The following is an 18,135-nucleotide window of genomic DNA, read 5'->3' on the forward strand; positions in this document are numbered from 1 at the left end:
TAGCAAGTATTGATAATAATGTTGCTGCCTGTAATCTTGGATTTGTTTGTTTGCAGCTACTTGCTTTGATATTTATTTTTTTCTCACTCAGCACAATATACATGATAATAAAAGTGCTGCCTGTGCAATAAATTCCAAATGCTATTTTACCTTGTGTGAATTCTCATGTTTATAATCCTCTCTTGGTAAAACATGGATTTTAAAACTTTGTATGGTCATTGTTGTGTTTAACTAAAGAAAACGACTGAAGGAAAAAAAGAAGACTATTTGTGGGTCACTCTTGAAATGTGTGTAACGGCGTATATAATAAAACATAACTTTTATTGAAAATGTATTTTAAGAAACATATTGGACGATTCAGGCCAGTTTTATTAAACCAACGTTTGTTTTCCAGTCTTTGCAGTGAGCTTTGGAATATGTGAGCTACGCACTGGAAGTTTGCAGTTTGCAGTTTGCAGTGAGCTTGTAAATATACGCTATACTGTATATACGCTGGTTCAAAAATGGAACCAATTGTTGATGTGTGCCTAGTGAAGCTAAAAGCTTAATTACCTAGGGCTCGTCAGAGGCAATTGGTGGTATTTATATCATGGGTTAAATTCCTCGATCAAGACTGTTAATGTAGTTGTGTTTAGCATATGGTATAAAACATCAAAAGGTTGTAGGTAGCAGGAAATTTCGGTACTTGTGTAGTTTCACTGCTCCCGATGTATCGGATGCGATATCGGCCGATATCTCAGATGCGATCCGAAGCGATTTTTTACCTGTTCATACCCCCACTATCCACTAGTTGATTTCATATAGTGTGGCGAGCCACCGAGCCTGAAACGTGGCGAGCGGAAGCGGATTACTGCGCTCGCCACACTATATAAAATCAACTCCATGCGTAGTGGATAGTGGCGTTATGAACAGGTCAAAAATCGCTTTGGATCGCATCGATATATCGACCGATATCACATCTGATCTATCGGCCGATGTCGCATCCGATATATCGGGCGCCGTTAAACTACACAAGTACCGAAATTTCTGTCAGTATGATATACCTGTATGCTGCTAAGTACGTAACACCAGAGATCATGTGAAATGCACATTAGTTGGTAATGCAGAGAACTATTGCATAGATAGAATAAATAACAATTTGTATCAAACTCTGTTAGATGCACAAGAGCAAATGGCAACAGAGTAATGGTTTAACTCTCTAATGCCCCTTTCCCACTGCAGCCTTAAAACGGTATATTGCCGATTTTTGAGGGCAAAATACCGTTTAAGGCTGCAGTGGGAAAGCGCCAGAGTTGAAATACCGTTTAAAGTTAAACGGTATTTCAACCCGTTTTCAAAGCAGAGTCCTACACGGCTAAATAACGTTTAAGAGGCCGTGGGAATGCCTCTTAAACGTTATTTAGCCTCCAGGCAGTCCCAGTGCCTGATGAGAACTACGGTAGTAGTTCTCACTTTGTGCATGTGTAATGTTTGCACGTGCATACTAATGAGCCGCTAATTACATATGCGCATATGTAATGAGCGGCTCATTAGTATGCACGTGCACTCATTACATATGCGCAAAGTGAGAACTACTAGGTCTCATCAGGCACTGGGACTGCCTGTACCCCGCATGGACCCTGCAATGACCCCCGCTGCCTCCCCACTGCCCACAGGTAAGTACAAGGGGAGGGGAGGTGGGGGCACAGGGCAGGTACGGGGGTTAGGCACTATTTACACGGGGGGGGGGGGGATTAGGCACTCTTTACACTGGGGGAAGGGGGGGGTTAGGCACTCTACATTATACACGGTTCACTGCAATGGGAATGGTACTTAAATGGTATTTAAAACGGTAATCTGCTGCAGTGGGAATGCTAATACCGTTTTAAATACCTCGGCCTTTTGGCTAAGATCAAGTGTAGTATCTGTTCTTATCAGTGGGTATGGACTGGCCTCTGGCAGAGAATAGAGAAAGGTTGGACTGAGTAGCTGCTCTGATGGGCGGAGGGTGTGGGACCCCTCTGTTTTTTCCCGGGAGCAGTGAAAAGTCTCACTGAGTATCTTCACCTCTGCCTTTGGTAGGAGGTGTTGTTTCCGTAAATCCACTGGTAAGAGGAGGGGAGAAACACTGGGCCTAGTAGTTTGACTCTCCTGACGGGGTTTGTAGCCCCCGAAGGATGAGCAGTGAAAGGCTCAGTCTAGTATCCATTCCCAGGGAGCGGAGAAAAGCTGAGACCGAGTAGATTGGTCCAGGTTGGGGCTGGCCCCCATCCTGGGCAAAGCGAAAAGCTCAGCCTAGTATCTTAACCCTGGGAGCGGAGAAACACTGGGACTAAGTAAATTGCTCTTCCGAGGGGGGTGCAGCCCCTAAGGGAGTCTTTCGAAAAGCCCAGTGGAGTACCCATTCCCATGCCGGGGGCTGGAAAATGCCTGCTGGTGAGACGGAGAAAAACTTGGTCGGACGCTGATTGGTCGGCTGCCTGGAGCCCGAGGCTGCACTGTGCCCCCGGGGTAACCCGGGGGTGCCTGATTTGCACTGGTGATGTCCAGCACCATGCACTGAATGGCACCTGCACCGCGCACTTCCCTCTAGGTTAGGCTACACGTCCTTACCTCGTCCTTTTGGATGGGGTAGGACAATTTTTCACACCCCCACCCCGGCCTTCTGGCTAGGGCCTCTTTTTATTTATTTCTTTGATTTGCACTTTTGAGCACTTCACGTTTTTCGTTAGTTTGTCACGTTTTTTTGATTTGGGTAGTGCGGCTGTCCCTAACAGGCCTTCCGTTCCCCAAACGTGGCTGGGACTCTTCACCTTTTGGGGAGAGTCCCGGTCCCCTCGAGGGCAACCCCGAGCCGCAAGGCGGAGGGAAGCCTAAGCGGGTCTCTCCAAACCTTCGGGTGCGGAGGACCCACCGTCCAAAACCCTTCCGGGGGTGGAGGAAAAGCGGGTCTCTCTGAGCTTTGGCGAAGAGGACCCACCGATCCCTTTTTTCCCTTCCTCGGCCTTATGGTTGAGGGGGGTTAGGGGAACCATGGGGCCTTTCTCCTTTGGGAGAGGGCCCACACGTTCGTACGGCTGCCCCCTTTGCACGTGTTTAGGCACAGCACTGGTGGTGGTGGGAGCACACCTCGGGCTCCCTGAGTTTCTTCAAACTCAATACCGTTTTAAATACCATTTAAGATTACCAGTACTTTAAACTAGTCTGCAGTGGGAAAGCAGCATAATTCAAGCCCTGACTTGTTATGCGGTGTTAGGGCCCCCATACATTAGGCCGACTTGTCCAAGGGACAAGTCGGACCCAATTCTCCTGCGAGCCGCCCGGCAGCTCCCCGGGAGGCTCACATACAATTTGGCACTTGATGTGCCATTTTTTACATGTGATAAATCACATGCGATTTATCACATGTAAAAAAACCAGGGGAGCTGCAGGGCGGTGAGGAGCAGAGGGGCGGGCAGTGGCTATGCCAGTGAGGATCAGGCGGGGGGAAGCAGCGGCTCTGCGCCAAATGCAGGGGGGGTTTGCCTGTGACAGTGGGGTGGGCAGCGGTAATCATCAGTGTGTGCAGTGCAGGGCAGCAGCGGCTCTGAAATGAGTGCCCGGCGAGGGCAACAGCAGGGGGTGCCGGTGACAGTGGAGCGGGCGTCGTTGATCAGTGTGTGCACTGTAGCACCGCAGCTGACGGGCAGCGGCGGCTATTACAACTTTAAAATAACGTGTCAAATGACTGTCAGGTTTTTGATTGATTGGCTGAGATAGAGCACTCACAGCCAATCAGCGGCCTCCTTCCAAGCATCCGCTGATTGGCTGAGAGTGCTCTATCTCAGCCAATCAGAAGCCGAACAGTCATTTGATATGTTATTTCAAAGTTTCAGGTACAAGGTACAAGAGACAGCATAGACAGCATAGACAGCCAGGGACACTGACAACTCTGCCGGACCTTGGTAAACAGAGGGGGTGGCCAATATGAGGGACTTGTGGCCAGACCCCTCCTTATGACATATTCATGTTCCTGTGTGTACAGGTTCATGGTATCCCTATAACAGTCTCACACATCAGTCGTGTTTCTGCGGCTGATAACTCTGCTCCCAGCAGCTGATTATTGATATTATGCTTACTGTGTACACTGACCATTATTAAGACCATCTATGTATATAAAAGGCTCCTTACCTCCTATGAAGGGAAGTACCGTCAGTGACCACTAGAGGCCACTCAACGGACCAATTTACTCCTTAACTGAAAGTGAAATCAATTTTTGCAGGGAGACTGATCTGTTTCAAACTAGCTGGATATGGGGCGAGATGTACTAAGCCTTGAAAAGTGATAAAATGGAGAGTGATAAACCACTAGCCAATCAGCCCACAACTGTCAATTTACAAACCCAGCCATTAGCATGGCAGTTAGGAGCATACTTGCCGACATTTATTATCTCTTCTACAGGAGATGCCTGTAGAGGAGACTTTCACCGGGACCCGCACAAAGAGGCCCGGGCTGGTTATTGCCGGGAGGATGGACCCTATGACTAATCTGTGCAGGCTTCAGCCAAATCCGCCTGGAAAATGAGGACTATTACGGCTGAAGTCGTAGCCGGATTCTCCAGTAGGAATGATAGTACATTTGCTGATCAGATAGAACTCTATGGCTATATAAGGCTGAGTCCCATCGATGGTGTATTCATTCATACAGACCAATTCGGCTGACATTGCTGTTCATAAAAATGGCAAATCAGACAAATTCGGCCGTTGAAAATTTGCCGGTCACCGGGTCCCGGGCGTATTTCACATTGAATGGGTACATTTGTACCCATTTGCTCAGTAAATTTACCCCTATGTGTCACGACAGTATCTTTTTCTCCGATATTTTCATTACGCAAATATAAAAATTTCATTAAGAGCCAGAGGAGAGAACCCAAATTCCATATTTTATTCATAGCCTCCCCTGTCTGTGCCCTCAGCCAATCTTATATGTAACAGTAATTATAAAAGTAGAAAAATGACATTGGAAACATGAGACGGTAAGGAATGAGGGACTGGTGAGTGGGGGGGCTCCATAACCCCCAACCACGGACACAGAGGAGGGGCCAGAAGCTTCATTGTAGGGAGTTTTTCCTCCTCTCAACATCTTCCCTATAATAGAAGGAAAAAGGTATAATTATATTGTTAGCAAACATGGCGCCCATATATACATATTGTCACTCTGCTATTCCTGCGCTACTCTCATACTCGCTGGGCTGTTCACTCCAGAGGGGGTGGAGACAGAGCTGGAGCAGGGAAGCACCCCCCAGGCGTGGCATTGCCTGTTCGGGGCAGGCCGCTGACATCAGAATATGTCAGCACCTGCTCCATATTCGTCGATCAGCGGTGGAAATAAAAGATAGATTTGACGGACTTTTATAACCGAAGGGGAGAAAAATAATTTGATGGACTGATTTTTCTCCGCTAATGGGCCCTACACACATAGTGATGTGTGTGGGGCCCATTAACTATATTAACTGATAATAAATTGTGTAGATCTGGTTCATGAATTAATCAATGCATTTAAGCCTGCAGCCCCCTCCAATCAAACATTGCCTGGAATCAAACATTGATGTGATAGCTATGTGTATTGTAGCCATTTTCAGCGATAGTGTTAGGACCTGCAGAAAAGTGGGGTCCCGTGAAGGGGGCTGCAGGCTTAAATGCATTGATCAATTCATTAACCAAATCTCCACTTTTTATTATCAGTTACTTTAGTGTGTACAGAGCCCCTATAATGTCTGTTTAAACAATGTGGTCACAAGCCATAGGGCACCCCAAAACTAGGAAAGGTGAGTGCCGATGTTTAGTGTATATATTGTTTATTAGATTAATTTTTAAATGAGTCTTATTGTGGTCACATTCTCTCATGCACCATGTTTTAACTAAGATTCCATAGCTTATGTTAACCATTTCCCTAGATGATTAGTGACCGGTGTGTTGGTAACTGCTCACCTATAAAAGCATAGTCTGCTGTGAACTTAAGACCAGATAGCATGCCTGGTATCAAACATTGATGTGATAGCTATGTGTATTATAGCCATTTTGAGCGATAGTGTTAGGACCTGCTGAAAAGTGGGGTCCCGTGAAGGGGGCTGCAGGCTAAAATGCATTGATCAAATTATGAACCTAGGGCCTTATTCTAGTTCATCTTTCTGACAAAATCCTTCTTAGATGGACAAAACCATGTGAACTGCAGGTGGGGCAGATGTAACATGTGCAGAGAGAATTAGATTTGGGTGGAGTTTTACTTCAAAGTGAGATCTATATTGCAGTGTAAAAATAAAGCAGCCAGTATTTACCCTGCACAGAAACAAAATAACTCTCCCAAATCTAATTCTCTCTGCACATTTTAAATCCGCCCCACCTGCAGTGCACATGGTTTTGTACATCTAAGAAGGATTTTGTCAGAGTGAACTAAAATAACCCCCCAAATCTCTCGTTCGAGAGTCCTTATAAGGGCCTCTTATTCTCACAAATGGTTATACCTACATATAGACAAGTTATTGGAATAATTAAAAAAGGACGGATAGTTGGTGCCCCCTTTGGAGAGCTATATTACTTAATCGCTCATATTCATACCTTTAAAAAGTCTGCTGACAGCTCCATGTATTTAGGTGAGTCTGATACACGGTTTCTCGAAGCCCACAGTATATTTCTAGTAGCTGTCTTTTTTTTTTAAATAAAACTTTAATGTCATTTAAGTCATTAATAGGTTCCCAGCTATATCATAACCTATTTATGCATACTATTCTTATGAATATTAGTTTATTATATTCAGATTATAAAGTGCGTGTGGCGGGATTTAACCTCTATTAAGTGAATGGAAGGTACTTATTAGGGTGGCCAATCCCAGGATCGGGATCGGCGGGATCCCGGGATTTGGCCCCCAAAATGCTGGGATTTCAATCCCGGGATTGGAGTTTCCAATCCCGGGATTTCGGGATTAGACTGCGCATGCGCGCAGTCTAATGCCGGGCAGCGTCTGAGCATTGCTCAGACGCTGCCCGACTTCTCCCGGCAGCACTGCGCAGCGTGACCTCTCAGCGTGAGATCAGAGGTCACGCTGCGCAGAAAGAGGTCGCGCCCGGCATTGTAATGCCGCACCGCCCGCCCAGCCAGCGCACCCACCCAGACAGCCAACGCCTCCACCCGCTCGACCGCCCGCCCAGCCAGCCAGCGCATCCACCCGCCCACCCAGCCAACACGCCAGCCCGCACCCAGCGACATTGACGACCCGTCCACCACCCAGCAACCCCTCAAAATGTGAGTAATTTTGGGGCAGTCTTTTTATTGGGAAAGCCAATCCCGGGAATCTCGGGATTGAGCATTTTTCAATCCCGAATCCCGGGATTGAAAAAATGCCCCGGGATTGGCTTCCCTAGTACTTATGTATTATCTGGGCTCCCATGTTAAATGCACCCCATTTTTTCATACCCCTACTATCCAATTACGCATGGAGTTGATTTTATTTAGTGTGGTGAGCGCAGCGAGCCACCGTGCCCGAAGCGTGGCGAGCGCAGCGAGCCCCGCAAGGGTATGCGGTGTCATAAGAAAAACGGGAGCCAAGATATTACATAAGTACCGAATGCAATGATCTAAATCAGGGGTCCTCAAACTATTTTGCTATGGGACCCCATCAGACAATAAAAATAATGTCAGGACCCCACCAAGTGACTGCAGAAGGTCATCACATCACATGGCAGCATTGTGGAGGCACAGAGTGATGGGAGGAGTCTTAAGGTGCCCGTACTATACTTACCGACTTTTTGAAACTCCTCTCCGGGAGAAGCCCGGAGAGGAGTGAAAGGGGGGCGGGAAGAGGCTTCAGTTTGGCTGATGTCACCAAGCCCCGCCCCCATGACAGGCTGAAGCATCAATTTGCAGGTCCGTGGATGGGAGGAGGGGCTACAATGACGCAAAATGATGCAAATTGCGTCATTTTAGCCCTGCCCCCTCCCTGCGGACCCGCAAAATTCGTAGTTTTAGACCGCGGTGAAAGGGGGAGCAGGGGCTATGGTTAAAAAGCGGGAGACTTGCCCACCTTCCCAGGGGGCAGGGAGGGGGACCCGATTTGCGGGACCCTCCTGGCCATTCCGGGAGGGTAGATTTTTCAGACTCATTGAATCACTGGCTGAGATTAGAAAGGTCATCAGCCTGATGGTCAGTAACATGGAGTCGCGACCCCATGCTGAGAAGGTTGGGACCCACTTTGGGGTCAGGAGTCAGGACCCACAGTTTGAGAACCGCTGATCTAAATATTGTGATAAATATAATTTATTTGTTTATTGTGCTTTTAGCTGCATAGTAATAAATATATAGCTTTCTGGTTATTTATAATAATACTTAGATGCCTATATTAGAGAGAGATATTTAAGCTTTCTTACTGCTCATTTCTATGTTAATGTGAAAACAATTCGTATATAAAGTGTTGCATTAAAATTTACATTAAAGTCCTATTTAATTTAATTCATATTAAATAATAGGGGGCATTGTCTGTTATGTGGTGTTGATTCTTTAGAGTGTGTGTTATTGTTTTTCGATAGTGACTGAATTTATTAAAAGTGCTCATTTCGGGATTATTAAATATTCTTTGCCTTATGGATTATCCAATCCCTGAAAAGTTGGGTGACAGAAATTGACGATAGGAATTGGTAATGGAGTTAATATCCCTTCTGTGCCCCTTCCCACCTGTGCTCCTGCCCCCTCCCGTCTGCCCATCTGTGCCCCCTCCTGTCTTTGCTCATGACCCCTTCCGTCTGTGCCTATGCCCCCTTCCATTCTGCACATCTGTTCCCCCTTCCCTGTGTAAATGGAACCCAGAGGATGCGATCTACACCAGCGAACCCTGGTGAGTATGCTTTCCTTCCCCAGGTACCCTAAGAGGATTTCTTCGGGACCAACAGATGGATGTGGGAGACCTACCTACGTGTCAATATATGTAAGTATTCGGATGAAAGGGCTCTGGATTTAATATAGTTTTATATTTCATGTGTGTTTGTGTTTTTATTTAACAATTGGTTCTGCTTTTGAACTATGAGTCCAGCAAGCTCATTAATGGGCTGCATGCCTGGACTTGTAGTTCTCCAAGTACCAGTATACGTTCCAGGCTTGCTAGGACTCATAGCTCCACAGCAAAACCCAATGGTTTTCACTATTTTTACACTTTAATCAGCCCGGTATTTACAGCCCAGGGGTACCGGGGACAGCACCAGGCTTCAGCCTGGGCAGGTAAGTTCTGGAGGGGGGGGGGACCGCTTCATTGGGGGGGTCCCCACACCCCAGGACCCCTGGTCATGCTGACTGGTCAGTAGGGATGAATGCTTTGGCCAGGGGGACTTGTATAAAAAGTCTCCCCCCAGCTGTGGCATTACCCTGCTGGCTGGTTGGGCTGGTTCTTGAAATACGGGGGACCCCTATTAATTTTGTCACCCATATTTTGGGAAACAGACCCGGCCCTGGAGGCTGGGCCTTTTTTAAAAAAATCTGCGGAGCCCTACGCAAAATTTTCCCAGATTTATTAAAACCAGCCCAAGGTCTCTGAGCCTGGTGCTGGTTTCGGCCGTGGGTGGGGGGGATCCCACAACGGTTTTTTGCACAGTGACTATGTGTGTGCATAGAGGAACTGATGCTATATTGGATTGCCTGATTAAAGAGATATTCTGGATGAGAAAAATAATTGTTTTCATGATGAACCCTTTAAATGTCCCCCTTTAAATTTCCATTACACATCCATTCCATTAAACAAAACCTCCCCTCTGGGAATAACCACCCACTATTTAAATGCTTAAGCAAAATTGCTTAGCACAAATCTCTGCGTGTGTATGTGCTCCCCATGGGAGATCTTGACACCAGCAAAATTGGGTACTTGTGTATTATCACGGCGCCCCCGATATTGATTGCGCAATATTTTGGTCTCATTGTATGCCATACACCCGATGGCATGCGATGCAATGCGATTTTAGCCCCCTATACGATAAAAAATTGTATAAGCACCCTAATGGGTGCTTACAATGTAAAATGCACCCCCACGCCACCCCCCACTATAAACGTGAACCCGAAGCGTGGCGAGCACAGCGAGCCTGCGAGGGGCGGCGATTACGCGTCCTCTGACCTTTTCATACCCCCACTATCCACGTCAGCGTGGAGTTGAATTTATAAAGTGTGGCGAGCGCAGCGAGCCACCGAGCCCGAAGCGTGGCGAGCAGACGCGCATAACTTCACAGGTATACGCGTCCCCTCGCGGGGCTCGCTGCGCTCACTACGCTTCGGGCTCGGTGGCTCGTTGCGCTCGCCAAACTTTAGAAAATCAACTCCACGCCGATGTGGATAGTGGAAGTATGAAAAGGTCAGAGGACACGTACCGCCACCCTGCTTTGGGTTCACGTTTATAGTGGGGGGTGGCGTGGGGGTGCATGGGGCTGGCGTGGGGGTGCATTTCATTGTAAGCACCCATTAGGGTGCTTATACAAGTTAAAATCGCATCCCATCGCATTGTATGGCATTGTATGCCATATACAATGTCATACAATTTGAAAATTGGTGAACATCGCGCGATATCGCATCGCATCACATACCATCGCATGCCAAATGGTATGCGATGCGATGGGCGCCGTGATACTACACAAGTACCCAAAATTGCTTAGCACAGATCTCAACGTGTGTATGCCGCTTAAGTATTATAAATAAACAGAAAGCAACATATTTATGACTATACACCTAAAAGCAAAATAAACAAATAAATTATATTTATCACAATATTTAGAGCATTGCATTCACTTAATAGAGGTTAAATCCCGCCACACGCACTTTATAATCTGAATATAATAAACTAGGAATATTCATAAGAATAGTATGCATAAATAGGTAATTATATAGCTGGGAACCTAGTTATGATTTAATTGACAATAAAGTTTTGTTCCAAAAAAAAAAAAAAAGAGGAGAGAGGAAGTGATGTCATTCATCAGCCCTATATAAACCTGAGCCAGGGGACAAGGCAGTTTCATTCTGACAGAGCCTTTTACCAGTGCACATCTCCAGAAAGGTAAGGCATCTTCAATGGGGGAGCATAAACACTAATAGTATGCCAAACTTTGCATTTATTAGAACTTACTTTTCTAAGAAAAATGATGCTAAAAAAGTTTGTGATTTTTTTTGACATATGTATCCATATTTGTTTATTTTTGGAATATACTTTTCTAAGAAAAACTATGCCGCAAATATTTGCTCGAATTTTGACACATATACCCAAACACGCCTTTGTTTACCTATGGGAACATAAAGTAAGGGACCTTGGAATAACCCTTGTATAACATCTTTGCCTCATGATGGGACAGGAAAGGTCATAGAGCGCATAGGGACACGTTTCTTGTCACCTTTTTCTCTTACTTAGACAGCATACTCTAATAGTAATATATTGTGGGCCTCGAGAAACCGCGTATCAGATTCACCTAAATACATTGAGCTGTCTGCAGACTTTTTAATGTTTTTAAAGGTATGAATATGAGCGATTAAGTAATATAGCTCTCCAAGGGGGGCACCAACTTTCCCTCCTTTTTTAATTATTCCAATAACTTGTCTATATGTAGGTATGAGCGTCTGTGAGAATAAGAGGCCCTTACAATGACTCTCGAATGAAATATCTAAAAGACAGTGTAAATAATAACAAAGTATAACAATAAGAACATAAACTTAGGGCGCCGGCCACTGGAGGGCGTTAATGAGCTGCCTGGAGGAGCAGCAGCAGGAAGGGTCCTGACTCCCGCCGGCACAGAGGAGAGAAGGATGAAAGCACCGTCCTGGGAGCAGGTGAGTGAGCCTATCCCCGCTCCTGGAATCCGCACTGACCACCCCCTGGAGCTGCGGCCATCGCTGCATCTCTAACTGCCCCCTGCCTGGAGGCAGAAGATGCTGCCGCATTGCCCTGCCCCCCCTCCCCCCACACACACCCGGAGCCTTGCACTGGCACTGCATAAACCTCTAACAAGGAACTTTCTCCTTATTTAAAAATCCAGTTGAAAGAGTCAAACATAACATATATCCTCAGCCTAAATCTAGTTTATTGCTTTATTAGGTACCTCAGAATTCTTTACAAGGACCTATTAAATCACTATTGTGCATATACTCCGCGTGTGAAGGCCGTTGGAAGTAACGGTTATGTTATCTGGTATGTGATTTGATATACATATGCCAGTGAGTTATTACCTCGTGTTGTGTTCTTTTTCACCTGTTATCACCTCCATTCATTCAAACTCCTCTGTTTTGTGAATATATCATGAGGACTAAGCCAAATCTATCATTGTTCTTGTACTTTTTAAGTAAAGTCCTAAATTTGAATGTTTTAATGTTGTTAAAATTGTACAATCTGTTGGTAAAGTATGTTTAGTAGTGAACCCCTGATAAAGTCCTGGTAGGGATGAAACGCGTTGGGTATAATTGTTTGCTATTTTGAAGTATATGAACCTTACAACGGTCTGGAACAGCCACTAATATTGTGCGGATAAAGAGACTTTTAATAAATGTTTGAAGCACTCTAAGCGGAAGCTTATGACATATGGGCCTTGTGGTAAAACCCCAAGATATACATTCATTAGTAGACATGGTCGAAACAAGATTTTTTGTTTTTATAAAAACAGACTTGGTCATACTTTAGCACCGACATAGACATAGAGTTAGATTATAAGTGTGCCGAGTGCAGACACAAAAAACCATGAAACTCATGCTGACCCTTGTTGATCTTTTGAACGTGTCAATCTCCTGTATATGTCGACCTTTTGACTATGTCGACCTCTTCACAATGTTGACTTCTCCCTATGTCTGTATCTCCCATGGAGAACACACACATGCAGAGACTTTGCTTAAGCAAAAAAGGCCGGGTAGTGGTTCAGAATGAGAGATTGCGATCAGTATCTCTCATTCTTTACACACAGATTTCTAGTCACCTGCTGAGCAATTTTGACTGCATGCACTGACTTAGTTATCAGGAGTTAATTAAGCACTCGGAGCATACACATGCAGAGATCTGTGCTTACTTTCTAAGCAATCTGGTCAGATTGCTTAGAAAAGAGCACAATCGCTCCGGGGGATCTCGAGGAACATTTAAGCGAAAACTCAATGAAAACCAGTTCGGTAGTTCTTGTATTTATGGGGCGTGGCTAATCAGGTGCACGGAGATGTTCTGCCTTATGGGAGTGATGCGTGCATGACGCTGATAGCGGTTGTGTACAGACGCAGATCCGCTCACCCCGGACGCCATATTTATGCAGAGAGTATATTAAACACATGTTTGTTGCCCCAGGCCCCCACCAGCCTTAGCCTGGCCCCTGCAGATAGGGCATTGTAGTGTAGTCACTGCCATGGATGTGCCCACCTCGGCCAAGTCGGCGACACTGTCCTAAGCTACAAGCAAGTAGGCAACCTGTGGTTCTCCAGCTGCTATGGAACTACAGCACCCAGCATGCTCTATCCCAGCTTTTCAGCATGCTGGTGTTTGTAGTACCACAGCAGCAATAGTCATAAAGTAATCCCGTCTTACACTACTACTCCGCCACCTCCATCCCTATGCTATACGGTTGTTGCGTCGACATGCATTGAGTTGACCACTGAAGGTCAACACCTCAAATAGGTCGGAATGCCTTAGGTCACAGGTCTTCCACCTGTGGCCCTCCAGATGTTGTGAAACTACATGTCCCAGCATGCCCTGATTGTTTTGGCATGCTCTTATAGTAAAAAAGTGGCAATGCATGCTGGGACATGTAGTTTCACAACATCTGGGGGGCCTCAGGTGGAAGACTCATGCCTTAGGTCAACATGGCTGGTTGGCAATGGCTAGGTCGACAGTCAAAAGGACGACATGGGATTTTTCACCTCAGGCCATACAATCCACTAGGGCATGAAGGGAGAATAGTCATGCCAGGGGACACGGTGCACTGATACGGTGTCCATGTTGACAAGAAAAAGGAAAAACCCATGTTGACCTTTTGACTGTAGACCTTTCGCCCACGTCGACCTATTTGAGGTGTCGACATAAGTCATGTCGACCATCAGTGTCGGACCTAATGCATTGTGACCTTTGCTTGGTCAACCCAATGACCCCATTCCCACTCTATGTGCTATACATCAGGGTTAGGCAACATGCGGCCCTCCAGCTGCTGTGGAACTACACATCCCAGCATGCCCTGACGGTATTACACGGCACAATGTACTTATTTCCGTCTGGCCATAGACACGTCACTACATCGGTTCTGTGTCCTGTCCTGCTCTCGCTGCAATGTGACTACACGGCATACTTGCCTACTTTTGAAAACTAGTTTTCAGGGAGATTAGTTGGTTGTAGAATTTTGCACAGTGCACCAGTGAGAGGGTGTGTCTAGTTCCATATATGGAGAGATTGTGAACGTGGTACCTAGAAGCGTGGCTGTGCACTGCTATATCTGAGAGGAATCTTTTATAAGATGCCCCCAGATGTAACAGTGTAATGTGGGCTAGGTGACACGAGGGAGATTGCTGCTATGTCAGGGAGTCTCCTGCAGAATGCAGGAGGGGAGGTAACTATGATGTAACAGTGTAATGTGGGCTAAGTGACATGAGGGAGATTGCTAGACTAATGAGGGAGAGAGGGAGATTGCTGCTATGTCAGGGAGTATCCTGCAGAATGCAGGAGGGGAGGTAACTATGATGTAACAGTATAATGTGGGCTAGGTGACATGAGGGAGATTTCTGATATGTCAGGGAGTATCCTGCAGGAGGGTAGGTAACTATGGTACACTACCACATACACAGATCTCTGTCCCATCCCCAGGGCCGGTGTAAGGCTTTTCAGCACCCTAGGCAAAACTTCAACCTACTGCGATCCCCCCCCCACCCCCCCCCCCCATGCTGCCTCCAATAACCACTTTCCAACTCCTTAAGGCGTACTTGCCTAACATTCTGGAATGGCTAGAAGGCTTCCAAAAAACGGGTGGTTTCCCAGCCCCATGGGAAGGTGGGCAAGTCCTCTGCTTTCCCTGGAGGCCCCCAGAACCCTCCACTTTACCACCCACAACAGAGTACAAGGAAGAGGGGGCAGCACAGTAGGGATGTATGTCTCAAGGGAAAGTATGGAGGTGAGGTCTTAAGGGCCCCTTACACTTGTGAGATTTGATCCAATTTGAATCAATTTATCTGACAAGATCCTGCTGTGCCGTCTGACAAAATCTTATGTGCCTGATGTGTAGGACACAATCCTGTGCCATTGGGTATAACCAAGAGATTGGAAGAGATTGAACCTCCTGCACATAGGATAAATCTCGAGTCAATCAGGTTCAATTTGTTGAGACAATAAGTTGACAAGTGTAAGGGGGCCTTTAGAAGTTCCACAGCAGACACCTGCATTAAGTACAACAAGGATCCTCATAGATATCCTTGATTTTTTTTTTTTTTTTTTGATAGGCAGACTTGATGGCGCCCCCAGATCCTGGCGCCCTAGGCAGCTGCCTAATGGTAGAGCCAGCCCTGCCCATCCGACAGACTAACCTCAGCTTTACTGCCAGGTCCCGCTGCTCCATCGCCTCCAGCACTCGGTATGTTACAGCCACTGCCTCCTCCTTGGTGTAGCGACTGATGAGGAGATTTGTCACGTCAATCCGATCGGCATCCTCCAGCTCTGAACGGGCGATCTCTTTGTACTGATAACTGCTCAGAAACTCTTTATCCTCCAGATAGGTTTTAAAAAGTTTAAAGTTGGCTTTGTCCAGCTTTTTGAGACAGTCCAGAACGAGCTGATTATGTGTGACGGCCATTATCCCTAGTGCTGTCAGCAGGAAGTGGAGTATATCTGACCCGCGTATACTGCTGGAACTCGTCTTTCACTTTCACATTCACTTCTGGTTTAGCAACCCAGAGTTATACAATAGCGAACTACTGAGCCAGAGGCACTTTATGAGAGGAGGGGCTGACACGTAGACTTACACACAGAAGCTGACAGACAGACAGATACTGCCATGCTGACACACAGACTGATGCTGACAGCCACTGACACGACACACTGGCATCTGCTGACATACAGACAGAGCTGCAAGTATGGCGGTACGGCGTACCGTTAAAAGAAATACTGCCGGTACCCATACCCTCCAACTGTACCGATTTAGCCGGTACAGTACCGTTTTTAAACGATCTGTACCGGCTAAATCAAAGTGTACCGAATGTACCTTTTTTTCTGGTGGCATGGAGGCAGAGAAACAACGGTGCGGTGCTGTCACTGAAGGCGGCACCTTGAGAAGAGGGGCTGGCTGCAGTGCAGAGCTTAGCTACAGTAGGCTTGTAGACTGACAGCACTGCAGCCAATGGTAGCCGCCTCAGCGTATCATGGCCAATCACAGTGCAGGCACTGCGGCCAATTACAAAACAGGGGTCGGAAAGGAGGAATTTGAAGCGTGCCCGTGATGTTCCTGTATAGAAGTCGTGTATGAGGGCACACATGTCCCTATTGTCCCATTTGGGTAAGTATGCTGCAGGAAGGGTCAGACTCGGCGTCTGTGAGTGTCACTGTGCGCCAGACACAGCAGTCAGCATACTGGTACTCACTCAGGCTGGCTACCGGCTCCGCTGCCCATGGGACCCGCCGGCATCTCTAAGTGTGTCCCGGCTCCAGCTACATCTCTCATTAGTATCACAGCCAGACCACGCCCCCTGTCACTGTACTCATTCCGGTCATCGGCTCACAATCCGATTCAACACCTTCCCCTCGCTCCCATAATAACTGCTGTATGCTGGCTGAGCTTGCGACCACCAATCAGCAAGCATAGATGTAATAGTAGTAAGTGTCTTATGTATAGCAATATTATAGTTCAAAAGTACCGCCTACAAGTGCGCGAATGGCTGTACAGGCAACGGGACCGGGGGCACCTGACCGCACCATTAGCATAAGTAACCGGGGGAAAACATAGCCATGGGCGGTGTAGTAGTTGGTGCAGTGCACAGAACACATTCGGAAAGGGGACGTGGTTACACCCCCTTTTGTCTGTGACCATGCCCCCTCCCTTCATGGCCACGCCCCCTTCCTGAATGTGTACCGATTTATTTTCTTCAAATGTTGGAGGGTATGCCGGTACCCCGTACCGCCATAACAAATCTGCCCCCAAAGTGTTCCTTGCTACCTGGAGAGATAACACCAGACCTGTCCAAGCTCCCGGGCACCTCTGCTGCTGCTGATTAGGTCTGTCTCCTCTCTGTCTCTCTGTCTCTGTCTCCCTGTGTCTCCCTTGCCTTTGTCTTTTTGTTTACAGTATGTATATTTTGTGTATATATGTGTATGTATTTTGTGTATGTGGACCTGAATGGATCAACAGCTGGATCCACCCCTTCTGATATTCACTAATAATGTTCTATACTAGGTTGTAAGGGGCTGCGCCCCTTTAACCTGTGAAAGGATGTATTGTGTGGGGTGCTATGGGTGGGGGTGGGGCGGTGCGGTTGTGAGATTGTCGGGGGTGGTGGCGGAGATGTGGGAGGTGGGTGCATGTGGGCATTATGGTATGGGTCATATGTATTGGGTGTGTGACGCGTAACAGGCATTACTGTGTAAACTTTGGCCGTGCCTTCGGCGTGCAATATTCCAGCCACTCCCCCTAGTGTCATATGACCACGCCCCTGTTCACACACCCCTGACCACGCCCATTTTTCGGCGCACGGCACAGAATAGCATTGATACTTACACACAGAGGCTGATACATTAACCCTGACACATTGACAGGTGTTGACATGCTGACACAGACACTGATACATTAACAGCTGCTGACAAATTGATGCCAACACATGGACAGATGCTATTGCATGGATACAAAGAGGCTGACATACAGACATACACTGAAACATGGGCAGATGCTGGCTCATTGGCGCACACTGTGACACCTGGAATTTGAAACTTAGACATGGACACAAAGTGACAGGGATGCTGACACATAGACCAATGTTGACACTCTGATGTTGACACACTAACCCCAAAGACTAGAAGGGCCGAATGGTTCTTAACTGCTGTCAAATTCTACGTTTCTATGACATGCTGACACACAGACCAATGTTAGCTCTGATGCCCAGGTTAGCCATTGCTGATAGGTGGGAGAGTGGAGGGGGGCCGGAGATGCAGCCTCTGGGTGGGAGAGGT

General features: G+C 46.9%; 1 protein-coding gene and 1 pseudogene across 1 annotated transcript; one reads left to right on the forward strand and one right to left on the reverse strand.

The window, feature by feature from the left end:
- Positions 1-1,868: 1,868 nt before the first annotated feature.
- On the forward strand, positions 1,869-2,001 carry LOC146025475 (U2 spliceosomal RNA; annotated as a pseudogene).
- A 2,879-nt stretch (positions 2,002-4,880) lies between these two features.
- Positions 4,881-15,832, reverse strand: LOC146021370 (NACHT, LRR and PYD domains-containing protein 4-like). The gene is made up of 2 exons (XM_083155156.1): positions 15,507-15,832; positions 4,881-5,105 (listed from the first exon to the last, which is right to left on the reverse strand). The coding sequence occupies exons 1-2, from the start codon at positions 15,770-15,772 to the stop codon at positions 5,069-5,071; spliced, it is 303 nt and encodes a 100-aa protein (XP_083011282.1). The 5' UTR covers positions 15,773-15,832; the 3' UTR covers positions 4,881-5,068.
- Positions 15,833-18,135: the final 2,303 nt, after the last annotated feature.

This window comes from Crinia signifera, chromosome 7 (genome assembly GCF_055691185.1).
Source record: "Crinia signifera chromosome 7, ASM5569118v1, whole genome shotgun sequence".
In the NCBI taxonomy this organism is placed as follows: domain Eukaryota; kingdom Metazoa; phylum Chordata; class Amphibia; order Anura; family Myobatrachidae; genus Crinia; species Crinia signifera.